The 22,521-nt window shown below is 39.0% G+C and overlaps 1 protein-coding gene and 1 long non-coding RNA gene across 2 annotated transcripts in view; one reads left to right on the top strand and one right to left on the bottom strand.

The window, feature by feature from the left end:
* Positions 1–379: 379 nt before the first annotated feature.
* The window catches only part of LOC144986605 (uncharacterized), a 35,307-nt gene continuing 13,165 nt past the window's right edge, over positions 380–22,521 (bottom strand). Inside the window, exon 3 of the long non-coding RNA XR_013650425.1 lies at positions 380–483. This is a non-coding gene — a long non-coding RNA (uncharacterized LOC144986605). The remainder of the gene's footprint in view (positions 484–22,521) is intronic.
* Positions 2,475–20,996, top strand: wnt3a (wingless-type MMTV integration site family, member 3A). The gene is made up of 4 exons (XM_004079406.5): positions 2,475–2,917; positions 8,024–8,265; positions 17,951–18,216; positions 18,303–20,996. The coding sequence occupies exons 1-4, from the start codon at positions 2,838–2,840 to the stop codon at positions 18,780–18,782; spliced, it is 1,068 nt and encodes a 355-aa protein (XP_004079454.2). The 5' UTR covers positions 2,475–2,837; the 3' UTR covers positions 18,783–20,996.

Genomic DNA, 22,521 nt, shown 5'->3' with positions numbered 1-22,521 from the left:
AAATGTTTGAACATCCCTGAAAAATTTAAAGTGACAAACAAATAAGAAATTGTCTTTAAGATGATTTTCTTTTGCTTTCAATCTATGAATTTTGAAGCAAAATTGTGTTGAAATATTTACCAGCTCTGCCTTATCTGTGTTCTTTTATAGGAACAGTAAAAAAAAAAGAAGAAAATTATATCAATCTTTCTGTGAGACATTTGTTTTTAGCTTTCAACAGTTAAGAAATAGTTTTTTTTTTCTTTCTTTTGCTTTGAGTAAAAAAAAATTCTCCTGCACTGCTAGAATTTTTTTTACAAAAAGAAAACAGAAAATAACCTAAAATAATTTTCTGAATAATCCTTTTATTTATTTCCAGTAACTCACATGAACAACTGACCTGCGACTCCACTTCAAGGCTGCCATCTAGTGGTTCCCTGACGTTTGTGCAGAAATGCTCACCTGCAGCAAACTCCCACAGCCGTTCTGCTCCATCATGAAACCCTAAGTGAGGAAAATGGATGATGTAACGATGGTGTGATGTATTTCAGTGTTTCTGTACGATGATGTTAGCGCGGCTGGTTCATGTCAAACAGAGGAGGCCTGACTGAGGCCGGCGAAGCAGAGCAAGGACTTGTTGGACATGGCTCAGCTCTGACTGAATGACATCAGCCTCACTGTGAGGTGGAGGTGAACACACAGTGGAGCCCTCATGCTTCTCTGTTTGTTAAAAAAAAAAAAAAATAAGGGAGGGAAATCACCGGAGGGGCAGCTCAGACTGAGGTGATGACGTTTTTGATTCCAAAATAGCCTTTTTTTGTGATCTCAAACATAAACAGTTTGTGGAATTATGCTGTATGTTGCCATGTTGCCAACTTGTTTTTTTTTATTTATTTATTTATTTTAAATGCGCTGGTGGAAAAGTCTTCACGGACTTCTGACACACTTTGCTCCAAACTCTGCAACTTAGTGTAACAATGCTTCAAAAACATTTTTAATGTAGTTTCTCTTCTTTATTAAGTTTGTGCTTAACCTATCAGAAGTTTAGAGAGAAATTTAAGAGCTTTTATGAGAATAATTTAAATGTTGACCATTTATTCAATGAGGTGGGGGGGAAGATAAGCAATTATTATTTTGTTCATAATTAAGTTGAATTTAGTTTTGTTTATTGCAGCACAGACCAGTATTATTCTTATTCAGATTTTCATTGACAAAATACTTTGCAGTTTTGCCAACAAATCTCAAGTGTTTAAACTTGAATCACCTAAAATGCAATTAACCTGTGAAGGGATGTCATCTGTTTAATGACCCATTCATCTTGGGTTTTTTTATGCAGTGTTTAATCTCTTCCACTAGATGGCGCAAGCTTCCTCTCCACTCATCTTGCATAACTGTGTTATAAGCAGGTTTTTGGCTCCTGCGGGGTCAGAGATGGTTACTATTCTGACAAGTGTTGGACATATTAAAGAAGAGGTGAATCTGTCAGAGCTTTAAGCACAGCAGACCGTGATGCTTCTTTATGTTAAAGACTAAAAAACGCAAAAACAGCTATATACATTTTTTTTGTTATTTTGGGAATCGAGATTTGATAGATAAAGTGTTAAATAGTATACATGTGCTATATGGGTTTTACTTTATCTACTATTAGAGTATTTTCTAATGAATGCGGTCAAACCAGAACTTCCTTGTGCAATGTATTTGTGAATACATATAGAGTTTTTGTTCAATAAATATAAATTAAATCTCTGCATTTATCTATAGTTACAAAATAAAAAGTTTAACTATAAATTTTGGCTCCAAAGTCTGTGTGTCATAAACTAACAGTGTCTGCTAAACTCAATTGAACAAAACATGAACAAATAAATATATATACATATATCTACACAGTTTATTTATGAGGAAATAACTGTTTTTGCGCGTAACGTTTGCTGTAAACAGATAGTTAACCCTGACAAAGGAGAAACTTTCTGTACCCCAGGAGTGATTTTGCTTTATTGGGGCATTTTTTATTAGATCTAGAAAATGAAAAGTTACCAAAAAATGTTGCTTTTACATTTTCCACTGTAAAGACCCCAAGTTTATACGATTTTTATATCAGTTTTAACTCAAATTGTGGGCTGATTTATTTAAAAAAAAAACTTAATTTCAAACGCTTAAAATAATATTTCTATCCGCAATAAACTCTTAGAATCCAATAATTTTTTTTTCTTAAGTTCTTTAATGATTTGTATAATGTATATATGAAAAATGAAATGTTTTGCATTTTAAAAGGCTCTAAAACACCAAAGAAAACGCCTCATTTTGCATTCATGACAAACGGGCACAAATTTAAAGACTGAGCCCTTAATGAGGGTCTCAGCAATTCACACATATTTATTTCTGCATTTTAGAAGCTTCAAGCATGGGAGTGAAATCCGGACAGGTTGTTATAGCTACGCAATCCACGGGGGTTCCGATGTCTATTTAAAATCCTGAGGACCCTCCCTCTCCCCTTTAAACAACATTATATATCACGCACACTGCATACTAATGCCAGCAATTGCGCACTAATACACATCTTTAAAATAGCCCATTCTGCTGCTTCAGATCGAAGTGAGTGACAAGAGAAGCAGACGGAACATCTGAATTCTCCCTGTGGCAAAACCTGCTGATTGGGTCCTAAAAGCTGCAGCTTTTTAACTTTTAATATTTGCGTCCTGACGCGTGCCACGAGCAGCCGCCACGGACTGAGACTCCCTGATATAGTTGGAGGACAGAAATCCAAAACCATCATCGCAGATTTTTTTTTTCCTCTCTTATCGTTCAGGTTTGTGTGCGCGAATGAGCGCGCATGTTCTGCTGGAGAGGTTTTTCACGAAATGTTAAGGATGATATCCCTGGGATGTTTCCTGCTGCTGTTTGGGCTGACGCATGTCATGGCAAGTTATCCCATCTGGTGGTAAGTTTTATTTTCATTTGGCATCCTGGACGAGCAGGTGACATGTTTTTAGTTTTTAAAGTTTGTGCTGGTCCGCCTCCCCTTCTCCTCTGACAGCAGGAACCAGAAGCCTCCTGTTTGGGAAACTTTTCAGACATTTCAAAACAAAACGCAACTGGGTCATCAGGCGCTAATGTGAAGAAACAATTCATTTAAATTTTAAAGCAAAATCAACTGTTCATTCTGGATGAAAACATTCTTTTTTTTCCCTGAAAGCTGCAGGTGCAAAACTGGAGAGAGTGAGCACGTGCGCGTAAAAACCAGTTTTGAAGCATCATATGAAAACCCAGAGGTTATTGGTGCTTCTTTATTTTGACATTTTTATAAATTTGACCTTTCTTGCATCACCATAGCTCATTTCACGTTAAAAAGATATTGACTTTTATAGTACCAGATGTTTTTCCTTTATAAAAAAAATTAAATAAAACACACAAACACATAAGATGATTTGTTATATTGTGCTCATTTTCATATTTCTGTTTCCTAAAGTGGCGTTTTTTAACTTTGAAATCCCCATGAAAGTCCAAACTTAAAGCCTCTTTCACTCAAATAAGATTCTGTATTAATAGCTCAGAAGTCTTAATTAAGGATGACATGCAGGATAATTGGGCTGTCTCATCTCCTGAAGGAGCTCTTGTCTTTTCTCTCAAAGTTCACACATCTTCTGTCCCTCACAGCCTCTTACAGTGGAACTAAAATAACAAATACTGCCTCATTTCTAATGAATCATTCGCTGTTTTGGGAGGCTTAGAAATTGGGTGGACACTGATCTGGCTCTCTAAATGGGTCCCCTGGTGGTAATACTGATGAGAAACTAATTACATGCTCAGCTGGAAGGAAATGCTGATAAAACAGTTGGCCTGCCGGACCAAAAATGCAGCAAGCCGCCGCCGCCGCTCAGTGCGCCCACTGTTTTCCATTTTATCTGAAGTTTATCGAGCTTATCTTGTGAGATTTTCAGCTTCTTTTCATCCTCTTCTATGTTGCATGTGTTGGTGGAGCCGCTGCGGCACAATGAGAGACGGGTTTACAGTGAGCTCATGCAGCAAAACATAACCTGTGAGGGTGTAACTGCAGAGGGTAAACAGATTGGCTGCAACGCTCCCCCACCATTACAACAATCCCAACAATCTGTAAAAGTGGCCACCTTTGGGCTCCGCCACCCTGACGTAACACTGGCCTTTTTTCTACTTCAAAGACTGCTGGTGTATTTTTTGTTTTCCATGGCAACTCATCCCAACTCAAATAACACGGTTCCCTTTGGATTACACACAATATGCCTGCATTGTTTCTGCGTTTGCAGGCAGCCTGACAGTTATCTGAGAGCTATCGCTTCTGTGAAAAGCGACCTGGGATGTTTTGCTGACAGAGGCTGCTGATGTTTTTGCCTTCAAGTGGCCACTATAGATGCATCCCATTCAACCTCTGCACCTACAGTTATGTGTGGGGATATAGATCTGCGCTGAGGCAGGTTCATGTCTGTCTCTCCTCGACCTGCCATGACATAGCCTCCCTGCACCCGCCACCCCAACGCCTTCCCTCCAGTCCACCCCACCTTAGAAGATAAATACCTGGAGGTGAAAGCTTGCCGCACATTCCTTTTCCCAAACATATTCTCTTGATGTCAAAGTCGGCTCCAAGGCCTTAGGGCCCACGGGTGAAGCGGTAATTCTAAGGCGCCCTGCTTGGGCTTGCTGAAATATGCATTAAACATGTGCTGGATACACTTAGATTAAAGGGGGAAAAATGTGTTGGGAGACAAAAAATTGGTGCCTGATATATGTTCTTTTTTTAAGTCTAACAGTTTTCACAGCATTAATCCAACAACAAAAAAATTCTGTTATACTAAATCATGTTCTCTGCAGTGCAGTTAATCTGACAAGAAAGAAAAAAAAGAGTTTTTCCAAAGGAATTAGAGAGATTACAGAGAAGACCACACAATAAATTCCTTAAATCCACACAACACATTGAAGAGCAGTAGTTAGTTTTAACTGGTTTGTTGGAGTTGGTATCCAACAACACTGTTCTTTATGCAATAGCTCATAAAAAATAATAAATCATGGCTGGTGGAACATGCCCTGCCTCCTCTCGTGGAGCATTTCCTAACACAGGAAGAGGTGCCTCTGGATTAAGACAGCCACGCAGCACCTCTGACTGACTGACTCATGATGATTTTGTGTGAGCTGGTTCAAGACCTGACAGAAAGTCGTACGAATTTGTGGCCTTTGCAGACAGAGTGAGACATGATTACAGAGCAAACACAGACGTACACCAAAGCATTTTTACGAATTACATCCATCCATGCACCCATCTTCAGAACCCGCTGAATCCAGTTCAAGGTCAGAGGTATAGAAATCATACTCGAGCTAATATCTGAGACAATTGATCTGTAGTGTCTACAAGGGATAAAAATAACCAGAGTTGGGTTATTTTTAACACAACTCTGAGCTTAAAAGGGGACAAACTTTTGGATGACTTAATTTCTACTCAGAAAAGAAAAGAAAAACATAAATTAGATTCAAATGAAACCACTATAACTTTTGAATTTGCATGGCTGAAAAAATAAACAGAATCAAACTCAGAAGCCTTTATTGTCATTGTACACAATAATACAATAAAATTGTAGCAGCCTTGAAGTGGTGAAAATATGAATTTAATCAAAATATGTATAAGTAACCAATCAAAAAAAGTATGAAAATTAGAATAAAATGGAGAGGAATAAAGTGCAGCATAATAAATATTGTGTGTGGAGGTAGATGAAAGTCAGTTATTCCACACAGAAGTTGTCGATTTGGAGCAGAGTGGGACGTTCTGCTGCATGATGTAGTATAGAGTGCATCTAAACAGTAGTATAGTCATAGTGGGGTGTAGTAAGTGGAAGTGTGTGTGTTCCCAAAGTGTTTGAAGAGTCATTGTCACTTTACTCTCAAAATTCAATTTAAATCATGTAAAAAGTGCATCAACATCACCAGTCCCTTCGAGGCGCCGTATTTTCTGTTTGCTCCAAGAAAACAATTTGTTCATCCATTCAGATTTAGATGAGATTCAAAAACAAAACCTCAGCAACATGCGCATGTGATTGATTCATGCTTTAAAGAAATATCAAACAAAAAGTTTTTGAACTTTATGATAAAGTCACAATAAAATAGTTTCAAGGGAGAGGAAAAGAATTGGTGTTTTTTGTTGAAAATCTTTAAGGATATTTTTGATCATTTCGAACCTAAAAGTAAATTTGTAAATTTGCAACAGAATGAAATAAATCTCTTTGAACAAAACTAGACTGAACTGAGATTTTAGGGTTTCCTCTTATTTGTACAGTATCTCTGCTCTGCAGATGTGAGAGATTGATGCTCTTTAAACTCAGAAAGCAGCAACAAAATCAAACATTTCTTATAGTTTCGTGACACCATCAGGGTTTTACAATTCTTATTTGAAAGTCCAAAGTAGGTTCTAAGTCTTCATTCTGATCTTATTTCAGGTTGTTGTGAACGGCTTCCTGTAAATCATCCATACAGAAAAACTGCTGTTAATCTGAATTTAGCTTATTGTCTGGCTAAAGTATGGATTGTTTCATATATGTTTTTGCTTCACAGTAAGTCCTTTTGCTTTTTCCAGAGATCCTGTGATGCACAGGTCTCTGCTGGGACTTATCTGCTGCAGGGTAAAGGGTCAGACAGGAGGTCCATATGAAGGAGCGTCCTTATATACCAAAGGTTGAGGCCTACAAATATGATTTCCTCTGGAGACGATTTCAGTTTGCCAGGTGTAAGTGGAGGTGTCTTTTATATTCCACATTTCTTCTAATTAGCAACGATTCTGTTGAATCCACAGCTCCTATGTAAAAAAAAAAAAAAAAAAAGGTCTCCAGAAGCTGATCTTTGGAGGATTTCTCATTTTGGGCTATGAGACAAAAAAAAAATAACACAGATGTTGACCAATGTGAGGAGCTTGATCATCTTTTGATCAGAGATTCCTTCGTCAACAAAACCGATCCTCCTGAGCACCTGCTCTGGAGCTGTCCTCATTTGGACTCTTATCAAGCCAATCACTCTCCAGGGAGGTTGATTATGCTCCTGCCAGCGTTTTGGCACCCACACACTTCACTTAAAACAGGGAGTTGCCAAAAAGCTACTTTACAGGAAGTCTGCCAACGATAACAGGAAATGGGTTAAACAGTAGCTCCGTCAGTGATTTAAAGTCAAAACTTTTATATAAAAAGACAAAAATGTACTTGAATCGTGTTTTATTTCTCTAGTTTTTTAAAATAATGCTTACATTTGTAGAAATAGGGCTCTGGTCATGTTCGTTTAAAAACCAGAACAATAAAAAAAACTTTGATCAGAACTTTTTTGTATGAATGAAAATGTTTGTAATGAAAAAATGCAAAAAAAAAAACTTGACTTAAGAGTGATCTTTCCTAAATGGATGTTTCATTTGTTTGAGTTCAAAAATGCAAATTGAGTGGACACAGAAAATAAAGACAGAGAAAGCAATAAGGGCAAGAAGACAGACAGATGTAATCAGCGAGCCAAGTTGGCACTTGTTCCACCTAAGAACGCCTTCTTTAAAGAAACTGAAAAAAAAAAAAAAAAGAAATAGAGGCGGGGCAGAGGGGCCTGTGTTACTCTTAATACACTCTCTGAAGTTTCAATGCAGGGTTTGCACTCTTATTACCTTAAGCTAAGGGCCTGTTAAGTGTGCGGACAGTTAATAACAAGGTGCAGTTTTCCAACTTGTCAGCTTAAGGTCTATGAAGATCTCTCGATGCCCTGGTGACTTTCATCTTACGCTGAAACAATGTTGGGGCAGGTCTGCAATTTGAAGTGCACACAAAGGCCAGGTGTCTGCAGAGAGGGTAGTTGAGGGGATAAAGAATGAACTTCTAATGGCACCATCTGATACAACAAATAAACACACACAACCAGTGAAGGCAGACGCAACATTACACTGCCCCAGCAGAGAAATGAGCCTCTCCCTTGAGCATCACAGCATCAACAGATTTAAAAGAAAAACAGAGTGCAGGAGATGATATAATTATGCCCTGACTCTGCCACTTCTTGCCTTTAGGTCGCTGGCAGTGGGACACCAGTACTCATCAATGGGTACTCAACCTATTCTTTGTGGGAGCATACCAGGTCTGGTGCCCAAGCAGCTGCGTTTCTGCCGGAACTACGTGGAGATCATGCCCAGCGTGGCCGAAGGGGTGAAGATCGGCATCCAGGAGTGCCAGCACCAGTTCAGAGGCCGACGCTGGAACTGTACCACCCTCAACAACAACCTGGCCATCTTTGGGCCCGTGTTAGATAAAGGTAAAATCGCCAAGCACATTTACGAAGTACAAACTTTAAACTACATTCACACCAAATGTGATTCACGAGGCAAGGGGCGGCCAGTTTCAATGTTAATACACAAATTCAGATTCAAATGATACAAATCGGACGCAGCTCCTGCAGTAGATGGTTGATCTCACCATACTGGGAGAGTCTCTGAATGATCGCATGAACCCAGACATGGAGACATGGTTACCAATGATTTTTGTAGAGCTCTTTAAAAATAAATAAACATGATCTCTCAACGTCATCCGTGTCTTTCATGTATTGACTGTTTGAGATTCACGGATATACAGTCAATGCTTCCATGTGGCGATGAGGTTTTAGACAGTTGATCCTCCCACAGTGGACAGTAGCTGCAGGTTTATGAACACATTTTTGGACAAGCATCAAACAGCAAATTTGACGCATGTCCAAATAGATGTGGCAGACGGGAATTCATATGACAAAAGTGCGTGTTAAATGCGGATTCTTGAATGTGCTTGTAGTATACTGTCTTCAAACTGGACTGAAACAACCCGATACCAGTGCATGTACTCACAGTTGGTAGAGGCTTTGTGCAAAGTGTCAAAGCGTTGCAAATCTCGTGAATCTTGCTCCATGCTTTTTCTTTCACAGCTCCATTCCAATACATGAAAGACTTGGTGTCATGGAATTCTAGCCGTGCACAAACTGCAATTATTAATTTCTCCTCCAGGATCATTTTTCAAATGGTTAGCACCTCCGTGAATTAAAATTGACACCATCCATTCGTCACCACCAAAGCCAAAATTCAACTGGTTTTACTTTCAACGAGCGTTTAATGAACATCTACGTAATGCCTGAAAATCGACTTAAAAACTTGCGTAGCCTCACGTGAACACAATAGTTTTGCCTGAAACATGCATTTGCATAGACTATTCATCTGAAGTGGTTGATTGAACAAGCATTGCCAAGCCTGGTGTAAATGTAGAAGAAGTCTCACCTTTATTTTAAAAGGTTCACCACATAGTAGCTGGTTGGAATCTTTTATGCACAATTTTTATTTAAGCCTTGTGCTATCCTAGGCACTTTATCATTGGGAGTTGGGTCATCTAGACCCACTAGACAGTGCTCTGAACCTTTTTTCTTCAATGATTTGTGATCTTCACTGGTGTCCATGGATTACATGAAATCTTTCCACCTTTATCCACCTTTGTCATGGTAGGGAGAACACGTCACTGCAAGGGTGGGGTCATCTAAGATAGCACAAGGGTTAACCCTTGCAATTTATTTTTTTTGTTTCTCTCAAATGCTAAGTTTGATGAAGAATCTGCTTTAGGCCTTTCAGGGGAAACCAAAAACATATAATTGATTATTATTAATATATTGATTCTAGGTTTTTGAGCTCTTTTTAAGCCTAAAAAAAAAAACTCTCCAGGCAGCTCATTTACAAAATGTCACTTGGTTTAGACTTTATCCTCTTAACTTTGCTGATTTTTACACGCAAACAAATCTAAATAAGCACACTTGAGTTAGAGGGAAAACCCCAAAAAGCATGAAATTACTTTTAGCAATATTTCAGTAGCAAGAAGCAGCCAGGTATTAAGCTAATTGTTAAAACAACAAAGATTACAGAAACACTTTCTTCAAAAACACATAAATAATACCAAGTTTTGCTTCACAACTCATCATTGTCATGCATGATCCTGAGTAAAACCGAATGTGGAGAACATGTAAGCTCTGACCCCACTGCCCTCATGTGTTATACCTTTAACCAAGTTCTTACCAAGCATTTCATTTGTTAAACCACCCCAAAAACAAAAATAATAAAAGCGACTTATGGTGTTTCTGAGCTGATTAACTCTTCCATGAACTATTCTATATTCCCTTTGTCTTGTATTTGCCGTAGAAAAGCTGCATTCCCTGCGTGCATCATTCATAATGCGGATGGAAATCCATCTTCAAATAGAGTTCAGACAGAAAAAGCTCCGAGGGGCCTGAATGCATGAAATAATGTACACAGTTAGCTTAAGTCAAGTGAGTTTTGTCTTGCAGGAGTTTTCTTTGGGAGGGGATCCCCCCGTCACTGCTGTGAAGTTCCTCAAACTGAGAATTGAAGTTCTTCCAGAAGACATTTTCCCATCAGATTGTTTGAAATCTAAAAATACAATGAACAACATCAATATTTATTAAGAAAGAAAACTTTCAGGGTTTTTTTTTAACACGATGTATAGAAAAACCAACATATCAATTTGCAGCTAAAAATATATATATTCTGTGCACCATTTTACAAGATCAAATTTGAAAATGTGTTTTTGAACACAATGGTGTATTTTATATTACAATATAAGGAAATTTAATTGACAAAAAAAAGAATAAAGAAATATTTCTTTAAAAAATAAATGGAAATGTGAAAAAACTTCAAAGAATTTGAAGTTTTCTTCAGCATTAGGCTGTATGTCCTTTTGCATCATTGAGCATCAGTAGCTATGCTCAAAACTGTCTCATAGTCGAAAAAACACAATTTTGCTATTACGCTACATTCATGAAATCATAGTTGTGCGAATAAACACAAACTCATGCAATAAGTCATTCAAAAACATGGATGTGAACAATACTTTCTGCCGCAGCGCATCATCATCTATCAAAAAAGACGTTGGCGTCTTATTCAGACCCCAAAAAGGAGCGACGAACTCCTTACACGTGGTAGCAGCTATGGGTGAACCCATATTGGGAAATGGTGATTGGTGATCTTACAGAGGAGCTGTGCATCCAACAATTCCACATGACATGTTCAACTTTTAATGAGCTGTGTGATGCTGTGGGATCCTCTGGTGGCTTTAAAAAACTGTTTCCTTGCAGTTTTGCAAAATATGTCAATTTCAAGACACCTTAAAAAACGATTTCATAGTTAATGGAAACACAGCTAATGAGGCAAAATTGATCAATTTTCAATTGATTTGATTAATTATTTTACCAAGAGCCATGGGTGGAGGTAGTTTAGTTTTTTTTTTAGTTCCCAGCTACTTTGACATTGATTCATTTGAACTGGAAATGCAGAAAAAATGTTTCTTCCCGTCTGATTTACCTTTAAGCTACAGTGTTACCAAACCGGCCAAGTGACTTGGAGTTCCTGCAATCATGACCATCATATTTATCCCATTTACCGATAAGGCATTTTCCCTCCTTTTTGTTGTTCAAACTTGTTCATTTTAGTTAGAAATGCTCATGACATCATTAACTCTGCCGCTTTTTGGATCCTTGTGCAGCCTTGCAGTGGTTTAATTTGCACCAGGCTTCACCTGAAAGCACACAGGAATGCTGGTTTTCAGACGGAAATAATTTTTCTTCTTCTTCTTTCTCTTTCTTTGCCCAGAGTTTGTAGGAACTTTCAAAAACCTTCAACACAAATACTGCCTTAAAAAAGTCCTCTGGTACCAAAAAGTGAAAGTGACCTCAATGCCCAAGAAATCACTTTAAATCTTTTTAAATAAAAGAAAAAATCTGATTTCAGTTTCAGTTTTAGTTTTCAGTTTCTACAGAGGATCTGAAAAATTGACCGGAATGCATGAAATAGGAGGACGGAGAACCCGCATTGTCGGCTAGTTTCCTGAAGATTGATGCAAACCTGAAGGCGTAGGGGTCACTTAGGGCAATTGCTTTTAATAAACTCTTGAGGCAGTTGATAGAAGGGGCTTGAGCTCAAGTAGGTGGCTAACGATAGGGGTTCTCAATCCCAACTCCTTTGTGGTGCAAAATGCCACCAAGTCTCTCCCAGTGCCTCCCCTACTAAACTTAAATTGCAGGGCTACTGACTGGAAAGAGAAGGCAACTACTGGGCTTTAGTAAATCATTTTGATTGGATTAGGGTCACTCTGGCCCTTAATAATGTGAGAGGTCAAAGTGGCTGGATTAAGTGCCTTTGTCAGGGGCCGAGGAGAGCGACTCAGGGGCTCACAGTCCTTTGATAGGGTTTAGTAGGAGAGGGCTTCCATTTCATTGGATTCGATTGATGCTGGTGTTTGTCTCTGCAACAAGGCCATTGTCCCCTCTGGTGTCTGTCTGTCTGCAGTTCACACTGTTGTGCGTCCGTTTCCTCCTGCTTTTGCCCCCCTGTGTGGTTAGGGGGAAAATAAAAGGTTAATTCCTTTTTTTTTCTATTTGCATCCTAATATCATAAGTCGCTCCATTACTGGCACTAACTGCCTTATCCAAAAATTTTTCCTTTTCAAAAGGATTGAGTTATGGATGTACTGAGTTTTAAATCTCAGCTTAAGCTATGGTGGCCCTGAAGTGCAAACCATGGGGACAAATACCTCAACGCAAATTCATAATAAAAAGTACAAAGACAATTAAAAATGCAAAGCAAATTTAGAAATCAAAACAACATTCCAGAAACCACGATAAAATTCAAAAGAAAATGAAACAAAAGTAAAAAAGGAAGCATTTAAAAAAAAAAAAAGTAATTTCCAGAAGTCAAAATTAAATTTGAAAAAAAATCTAAACACAATAAGAAGGTACCGTAGGTATTTGGGGACATCTCTGATTGGATGATGACTTTTGTTCACCTGTTCAACCAGAAGTTATTTGGCATGGCAACACCTTCCGACAGAAGAGATTTCTTTAGAGACCCACTCTGATCTTCAGTTTTCAGTTTATTTGGTAAAAGCTCCCTACTATAGATCCACTCCAATCATATTTTGAGCTATTTTTAAAGCGTTCCCAGTGGTCTTTTAGTTATGATTATGTCGTTTTTTGCCACAAAAAAACCCAAAAACTATAATTTTCTAGGACAGTTTCTGCAGCGTGGCGGAGGTTTATTAGAAAATTGCCTCTGAGTTGTGGGCGGGACCATTTGCGAGAGGCAGCCCCGCCCCCCTTCCCATCCACCCTTTTGTTGACATGTTCTCTTGCTAGTTTACGGCCCCACATACCCCCAACCTAACATAACCGCTGCGACATCAGAGCTATCCAGTTTGGAGCCAGATGTCAAATTGGACAAGGAAAACCAAGACGTTCATGGATGACCGTCTCGTCTGCAAGTGGATGCATCAGAATGGAGTGGAGCAGGGAGCCTGTGACCCGACCAGTTAATTTTTTAAGTCACAAAAATGATCTTTTTCAATCTGCATTTTTCATCTGCTCCCAACTATTTGAATTAAGAAATAGTCAGAAATTTGATTTTGAGCGTAATTTTCTTTACATTTGTCCTCCATCATCGGAAAAATGCAGCAAAAACACATAAAAAGCCCACCAACAATGATTTTCATTGAAGTGGGTCTTTAATACGTTTTAGCATTGAGTGATTTGTTGATGTGATTTGCTCTTCAGGGCCACCGTACTCTATGTGGAGAAAGCAGATGTTTTCCTCAGGAATGCAGACTTCCTCCCAAAATACCTTTGGCTGTTATGGCCCCCCGGGCCTGTTTAGTGTCCTTCATAATCTCTTTACCCTTAATGACCGCTAAATATTGATAGTACATTTTTATCAACATTATCTCTTCTGGAAAGCCACTTTTATCATCTAAACGAACTCTTGACCTCAATCTGATCACAAATGATCTTTCAGAGACTGTAAGAGATCCACTTTTAGTTTCTTTCTATGATGTTAACACAGTAAACATATACTGTATGTGTTTATGTTTTCCTTCACTCAATGGCCTGAACTTCTCTCTGGTTTCAGTCCCCACCACACCCCAGATCACTAGCCCTGTCTCTAGGCTACGTCTGCGTCAGCGCTCATTAATTTACATTAACCAAAGTGTCAAAACATGCACCGCTGGAATCTGCCTGTGAAGAAAGATAATGAAAAGCCATGCAGGTGTTCGTGTCCATGAAGCTGATCCAAGCAGATGATATTTACTTATTGTGCGGATACTCGAAGACTGCTATAGATTCAATGGTAGAAGGTTCTCTAGAAAAAAAATAGACACCCTGTGTTTCATGTACTGCCACTCGAGCAGGTAGAGACAAGCCTAGACTGATTCAAATCACTGGATTAGAAGCAAATTAATCCCAGAGTCCTGTTATGAAATGTTGAAAAAAATGCAAATGAGTCTATTATTTTTGTTTTGTTTTTAACCTGTAGTTCTTTAATGTGCCAGGAAGCCCGGGCTAAATCAACAAGTTGTACTTAAACAAACCAGAAAAGGGGTCAGGAGATATGGGTTACGATCTATGACCCCAAGATGAGAAAGTGTAACTATTTAGGATGAGCTAAGAGGTCTTTCCTTTTCACGAGTCGTATGTCTGTCCATCCTGGGGGAGGGAAACCAGCACACCAGTATATCATTAACTCTGTGCAAGAAAGAAAGAAGGGGTGTGGTAAATGGAGTTGATGGGGGGACCTTAGCCCCACTCCCTGCTGAGTACCGCTCGGAGCACAATATCGTCGAAACCATGAGATTAAGCAGGAGAAAAAGTGCTTTTCCCCATTCACACGCCCTTTAGATTGTTTTATTAAACCATTTGAATAGAGATTTCCCTGTCTGTCGACAAGCAGGGTCCAGCCAATGCATAGTTCTCTGTTGCTATGACTTAACTTGGTCCCCACTAATCACTAGCCAGGGCAAATTTCATATAAAATATCTGGGTCCATTGTGGGACTAACACAGCGTGACAGTGACAGCACAATAGGGGATTCAAGCCCCCCAGCAGGTTGCAGGGACCACTTGGCCTGCCAGGCTCTGGCAAAGTTTGGTGGAAAAGCATTGTGCAAGAAAACATGTCTTTAAATTGATTGTAAAACAGACAAAGCTATAGAGGATGTAAAGATGTGCGTTAAATGTCATTTCGGGTGCAATTAGTCCCAGACGCTCACACTCGGGTCTATTAAAAAGACAAGAAAAGTAGCATCAGTTGCAAAAAGCTGCACTGAAAACGTGTTTGGACCTTGTGAGAGTAGATGATGAGTCATGGTATCATCTTGAAGGCTGCCACTGTGTCACATGGACACTAGGAATGCCACAAATCTTGGTTTCATCTGTACAATTGTATCTGTACAATGTTCCCTTGTTTATCCACAGGGTTACGTTCTAAAAACAACCCACCAAAGTATGATTACAGATGTTTTAAACCCCTCACTACGCACTTTCCACACATTTTCACACTTTTCTCTCTTGTTCAAACCTTCAAAGATAAGTGAGGAAACAAAATTGCACAGAAAAAAAAATCCACCATGAGAATTTGGAGGGAATTGCAGGGGAACTGCATATGGGGAACCGCAACATGGCTAAGGACCACTGTACTGCACACTTTTGCATATGTTTACGTCGAATAGTTTTGCATTTGGCCTGTCCATCCATCCATTCATCCATCTATTTTCCTAACCTGGTTCATCCCTTCTGAGGTCAGAGCCTAACATTGGCTACTGTTGGGCAAAGGCGGGGTACACCCTGCCCTGGTCATCAGCCTGTCACAGGGCGTTTTTAGCATGGATTGTACTAAATGTAAGAATTTTTTAGGCTTAGTATGATCTAAATGGAAGTTGTTTCTTCATTGTTACTTTCTTATTAGCAAATTGAAAAGGATTTTTCTGAATTTTAGGTTTTTGTGGTTTGTAACACACAAATCAAAAAACAAAACAGAACCATGACCAGAAAAAAATGATTTTCAAACCGAATTGGGTGTAAAGCTGTAACTACTTGACAGTTTTTGATCATCCAAACTCTTATTTAATATTATTTTAGTCAAAATCATTTTCTTACTGTTCCTTAAATAGGAGACAAACCCCCTTACTTTGGATTTATGGCAAGTTTTTGTGTGTCTTCATTTCCCTTTTTGACTCAAATTTAATGTCATCCTTACGTTATTTCACTAAAAAATATGATTGGCAGCATTATTAACTGATAAAGCACAGAAATGTCCTATTAGATCTTTTCTTTAATAAATGCCCGAAATAAATACTAACTTGTTACTATTCACTTTTGTATTGTTTATCTCTCAATTTAGTTTATTAGCAAGGCATTTGTAGAATGTGATGTTTAATAAGCAGAGATTGAGATGCTCTGTGAGCCTAATTGAACTTGTCCGCATGCAGTCGTGGAATGAAATGCTTGGTGGAGGATGCCAGCAGACCTTTTCTCTTGCATCATTGTCTCTAATGCTCTTTAGTCCTCGACTGGTTTCAACCTGCTGTAAGGGAGGAGCTGGGGCTGCCATTAGCTTTATACACCCCATGTCTTTGTTTTTCCCTCTTTTTCATATCTTTTTGGTTGTTAACACAGCAGAAGGCATGAAATCTTTAACCTATAATCACATATCTGGGTTTGTTAACAAACTCACTAAACTCATTAAGCCCTTAGGTTGAAGTAAACTACAATAGACAGCTGCTTCTAATACAAATGATCTCCATTTCATATCTGGTCACTCTGGTCATTTTGTGCTCTGTTCACTCAGTGTGAGGCTGTTTCCCAACCTTTCAAAGCTTAATTGAGTCTTTTAATTACAGGCCTGTCAGGTCTGCCTCTTCCTCTCATTTCTGTGGAAGATCCTGATCCCTCTGACTCATCAGTTTGCTATGTCAAGCAGAGGCCTTGATGGCCTTATTTAGAGACAGCAAGATTGATGGCTGAGCTGAAAGAACCCACACACTGGCACACAGTAGATACACCCTGAACACAGGAATGATGTTCTCCCTATGTTAGAAATAACTATTTTTAATTACATTTTTTAACCCTTGTGCTATCTTAGATGACCCCACCCTTACATTGACGTGTTCTCCCTACCATGACAAAGGTGGATAAAGGTGGAAAGATTTCATGTAATCCATGGACACCATTAAAGATCACAAATCATTGAAGAAAAAAAGGTTCAGCGCACTGTCTAGTGGGTCTAGATGACCCAACTCCCAATGTTAAAGTGCCCAGGATAGCACAAGGATTATATCCTTTATGGGTGTTGTGGCTTTGCAACGCTTAGGTATAAATGTAATCATTTAAAGTACCCCTCTGACAATTTAAAAAATATATATAAAAACGTTCCCAGTGGCGATTTAATTATGATTATGAAGTTTTTAACCAAAATCCCACAACCTTAATGACTTGAAAAGCCATAATTTATGTATATCATGGGCGTGGTCATTGGTGCTGAGCTGAGCAGCTCCGCCCTTTATGCCCCTTTTTGCAAGATGCGTCTTGCATGAGTAAAGAGCTTGACACAGGAAATGACACCTACTGACGGTCTCTATTCTCAATAATGTGTCGCGGCAGAGTGCATTTTTTAATGTTAAGTCGATGGTACAGACCTAATCTGAGGGTGCGATTTGAGCGGCGGGTGCGGGGTAAAGGTCTAAAGCAAGCCATCAAATTGCACCAACAGTACCCGTCCTGGCCACTGTTGCGCAAAAGCGGGTACACCCTGGACAGTCTGTTGCATGGCCCATGGAGCTGGAGCTATGGCGATCACTATGCTGGCTCCCGGGAGGCGAGCTGTCGGCCAGACAGAGACCCGCTGCGGGATGGGGATCCAGCCTGCTTCGGCCTCCTGAACCTTATGTTCTTCTTATTTTCATAAGGCAACTGTTTTTGCGACAGTTTGATTGACAGCAATTTTAAAGGAGAAATACTGAAAAATGCAAAAATGAAATGATCTTTTATTATATTTGTTCTCACACGCACATGTCAAAAACTCCAGAGACATGATTTTCATCGAAGGGGGACTTTAAAGGCGTCCACACTTTTCTCTCTGCATTTTTTCTTTCCAGCCACACGAGAGTCAGCTTTCGTTCATGCCATCGCCTCGGCGGGAGTGGCCTTCGCTGTGACCCGCGCCTGTGCAGACGGTTCGGCCACCATATGTGGATGTGACACGCGACACAAGGGACCCCCTGGCGAAGGTTGGAAGTGGGGCGGCTGCAGCGAGGACGTGGATTTCGGGAGCATGGTGTCGCGGGAGTTTGCAGACGCGAGGGAGAACCGCCCAGACGCCCGCTCAGCGATGAACCGCCACAACAACGAGGCGGGAAGAACTGTCAGTTTTGTCAACGTGTTTGTCTGTTGGGTTGTTTGTTGTACTTCTAGCTGTTTCAGTGACAGTTTTCTTTTTCAATTTTCCAGTCCCTCAACAGCAACATGTTTCTGAGGTGTAAGTGCCACGGGCTCTCCGGCAGCTGCGAAGTGAAGACGTGCTGGTGGTCGCAGCCCGACTTCAGAGTCATCGGTGACTACATGAAAGACAAGTACGATAGCGCCTCTGAGATGGTGGTGGAAAAACACCGGGAGTCCCGGGGATGGGTGGAGACCTTGAGACCCAAGTACAACAACTTCAAACCACCCACGGAGCGTGACCTGGTTTACTATGAAAGCTCTCCTAATTTCTGTGAACCCAACCCAGAGACCGGCTCCTTCGGCACTCGGGATCGCATCTGCAACCTGACGTCCCACGGCATAGACGGGTGTGACCTGCTGTGCTGCGGCAGAGGCCACAACACTCGGACTGAGAAGAGGAAGGAGAAGTGTCACTGCATTTTCCACTGGTGCTGCTATGTCAGCTGTCAGGAGTGTGTAAGAATCTATGATGTCCACACCTGCAAGTAGAGATGTAGAAAGGTCCTCCTCTCGCCAAAAGACTTCAGTGGACAGAAGAACACATGCCGATAACAATCGGCATGGAGCTGTGGACACACTGCTCTGTCTGCGCTGCGATGCTTCAAAGAGCCAGTTTTGCAGGAATCCACAGATAAACATTCTGAGTGTCCGAAAACGTCATTCTACGAACTTTGACGAACATATGAAATAAAGTTCATGTGTTGACAAAGGAAAGAAGAACTGCTAGCTAGTTAACCAACACCATATTGGTGATTCTTTAATTTCCTCAATTAGTACGTAGATCTGTTGAGAATAGAAAAGCACTGCTGATCTTTTCAAGTCTGTGAAGAAACAAGAAAGGCAAGATTTTGGTTTTAAAAAAAAAATTCTTCTCCTGGTAAACTTGCCGCAGAAAGATTTAGGAACAGCATGCACCCTCCTGAACACCGGTTTCCACCTATCTTGAAACTAACATGAACGTTGTGCATGTGTTTTCATAGAGTTCAGTTCATAGTGTAACTGATGTTTGTGTAAGAATGCACATGCATTTGAGGGAATGTTTGCTATGACGCGTTTACATGTTCTCACATTCTTAAGCTAACAGGTTAAAATCTGCTTTAAATGACTAACTTTATTTAAGAGTTGACATGAGCCATGTCTGCTGCAGAAAACAAAAAAAAACAGCAATACTGAGAGAGGAACAACACACCGTCTGCACAGTCCCCAACACCAGAGAGCATCGACACTTTGAGCATCATGGAGACTTCCAAAAACAGGAAAAATATCCGACTGTGTCGCGGTCAGAGAGCTGGAGCTGCGCGTCGGGGGTCAGCACTCAAGTCCTGCTGACTAATGTGAAGCACGTCTTCCATGTTTTGAGCAGTATTAGCAATAGCGTGTTGAAAAATGTTATTTAAAAATGAATTGCTATGTTTTTTGTTTGTTTAATTGTATTTTAATAACTAATGACATAGAGATGTACCCCCATTAAACTGCATGTAAAACTGTGTAAGAAAAGCTCTCTTTATAACACAGATTACAAAACGTTGTGTCAGTAACTTTCAATTCGATCATTTTACTCTCAAAACAAATCTGTGCAGCATCAGTGAAACTCTCCCCTTCTGATAATGCTGCTAAAATGATGTCTTTTTAGGCTCTGTACTTGTCTTTTTGTGCTATGTGTGTATATATATATATATATATATATATATATATATATATATATATATATATATATAAACTCTCTGCATGCCTCAATTCTTTCTGTGAAAGAAGTATCTTAATGTAGTTTGATAAAAATGTGAAGTTTGACTAATTATTTTCATTTAACCAAATTGAGCAAAATAAGGGTTTGAAATCTTCATGTGGTTTGTAATAGAAAACATTGTGACAACCTGATGACTCAGAGGAACAAAACACAGCATTGTTGGGCAGAAAATGTCCAAAGAAAGCTTTATTATTAAATTTAAAAAAAACACACACACTATGACAAGACAGTGGGTGAAATGAGTTTTCAGTCATTCTTGTAATAAAAAGTATTGTTTTGGGTTCTTTTTTGTGTTAAGTTCGTTCCAGCTTTGTTTTGTTTTCCTCTTGAGAAATTCACATTCGAGTTTTACCTTAAATTTAGGAATAAATGGAAGATGATATTTATTTATTTGGAGAAACTGAAAACTGCGACATTTTGGCATAACGTGCATATCAATGGCCTCTCCCCTGTGGAGGGATGCATAATGTTTTCATTTTTATCTGTTTACAGTTTGTTGCAGTAATATACCCATAGCTGTACATCATGACTGAAAATATTAATAAACAGCCACAAGACTAAAAAAATACTCATCAGTACCAGATCTTTTATGCTACTATACACTTTACATGTGAGTGACTGCTTGTGTGGACAATGTGTTTCTATCTTTTAAATCCAAAGTTTTGTACAAACTAGTTGTAGCGTTTTTATAAATTTCTAAAATTTAATGTTTTTTTTATGATTATTTATTTTATGGTGTGTAAATATTAGTGAGTGAAAGTATATATTTGCAGAGATAAACATTTTTTCTGGAACAGTGTTGTAACACTGTAGGTTTTTCTTTTTTTATCATCATTGTTTTGGTATTTTCTTACACAGACTTCACACCGGCATTGCTTGCCCCTGTTATAGATTTCTATCAGTTAACAACTTCTGTAACATGAAAATAAAGCAATAAAAGAAGTGTTTTAAAAAAATGTCATCTGTGCTTTTATTTTTGAGTACCGAAGAAAGTAAAATTCAGTTGTTTCTGATGTGATCAATCAAGCAGATCCTCTTTCATTTGATCTTTCTGATCATATTTCTTTTTCTTTTTTTTTTTTGTCTTCCAGCTGCTGAAGATGAAAGAATCTCTCGTCATGATTAGGTTGTGCTTACAGAACTGTTTGTAAAATAAAAACTCAAGAACTCCTCATTACAGACCGACGTTATGCAGAACAGATCAACAAGGCCTTGAATCAACTGTCCTAAAATAAATAATCTGTACAGCCTCACTTCCTGGATGTCTTCTGCAGAAGTTGTGGAGCAGAGAACAACTGATTAGATTAGATTAGATTTGTTTATTAATCCCACGAATGGGAAATTTCCTTGTCACAGTAGCATGGAGTTTGGCACAAGTATGTACAGACAGTAATGACAAGTTAGACAGACACACATTTGAAAGAATATATACAAAAGTAAGAGTGTTCTGATAAATAAACAGGGAAAGAGATGTGCAGGGCAATCTGCAGGCAAATGATGTGGGGCAATCTGAACCACCTATCCTGCAAAAGCAGGCCCCATGGAAATAAGCTGAAATTTTCTTAAAATTTGAAACAAAAATCTGCCAGTGGGATAACAAAAATGGTCTTACCAAATTTAGCTTTTTTTTGAGGGAAGGATACTAGTTGTGTTTTCTTTGTCATGTCACACGACTGTTAAGTACATTTTGTGAATGTTGCACGGATAAAAATTGGTCATATGTGAAAAAAGTTAGAAAAGTAGTGGTCTTTACGTGGTTTTTTTAACAGATGTATCACGAATGAACCATATTACAACCACGGAAGACGCACAAATAAAACACGCAAAAACCACGTCAATTAAAGTAGAAAAAATTTACTGTGTGGGCTTATTGCGCTGTTAATATGCAATTCATTAGTGATTTTACGTCATTCTAACGTGGTATGTGCGCCGTATGCATGATATAAAAGAAAGCCACAAATTTGTGTATGCACCTTGCAAAAATCCTGCACATTTAAGTAAGAATTAAGGAATAATTGCGTATAAACTACGTAAAATGTACGTAAACAGCATAAATCTCCACCCAACCAAAAATTTTGAACAACTCAAAACTGAATTCACATCAAGACCCGTCGCCGAAATCCTAGACCGACATCTGTGCACATCAGCGAATGACAAACGCAAGAAACACTTATGAATTACGTACATCGCAGATGTATCGCCAAAAACGAAATTCCATAAGTAGAAAATGTGCAAAATGTTCGTAGTGGCTGTGTTACACGGCCTTTAAACTAAGATCTTTTTGCAATTGAAAAAACTTTCTTGATAAGATTATGTTTTTGCAAGACAGAAAATCAATCAAGAAGACCTATTTGTATGTAATTTATATTACACTGTTGTTCTGTTGTATTGTGGCTGCAAACTCAGGTAGTTGTTGTAAAGGAGAAATTGTTCTCAATCGACCTACCTGGATAAATAAAGGTTTAACTAACTAAGAGAAAA

Source organism: Oryzias latipes, chromosome 17, assembly GCF_053564925.1.
Source record: "Oryzias latipes strain Hd-rR chromosome 17, Olatipes_Hd-rR_3.1".
In the NCBI taxonomy this organism is placed as follows: Eukaryota; Metazoa; Chordata; class Actinopteri; order Beloniformes; family Adrianichthyidae; genus Oryzias; species Oryzias latipes.
Note: the sequence above shows the minus strand (reverse complement) of the source record. Positions and strands in the feature narration are given on the sequence as shown.

Bases quoted from the DNA above. Each gene is read 5' to 3' on its own strand.
- wnt3a (XM_004079406.5), top strand. From the start codon at position 2,838: ATGTTAAGGATGATATCCCTGGGATGTTTCCTGCTGCTGTTTGGGCTG. The intron at 2,918-8,023 runs GTAAGTTTTATT...TCTTGCCTTTAG, and splicing joins GCAAGTTATCCCATCTGGTG to GTCGCTGGCAGTGGGACACC. The intron at 18,217-18,302 runs GTCAGTTTTGTC...TCAATTTTCCAG, and splicing joins ACAACGAGGCGGGAAGAACT to TCCCTCAACAGCAACATGTT.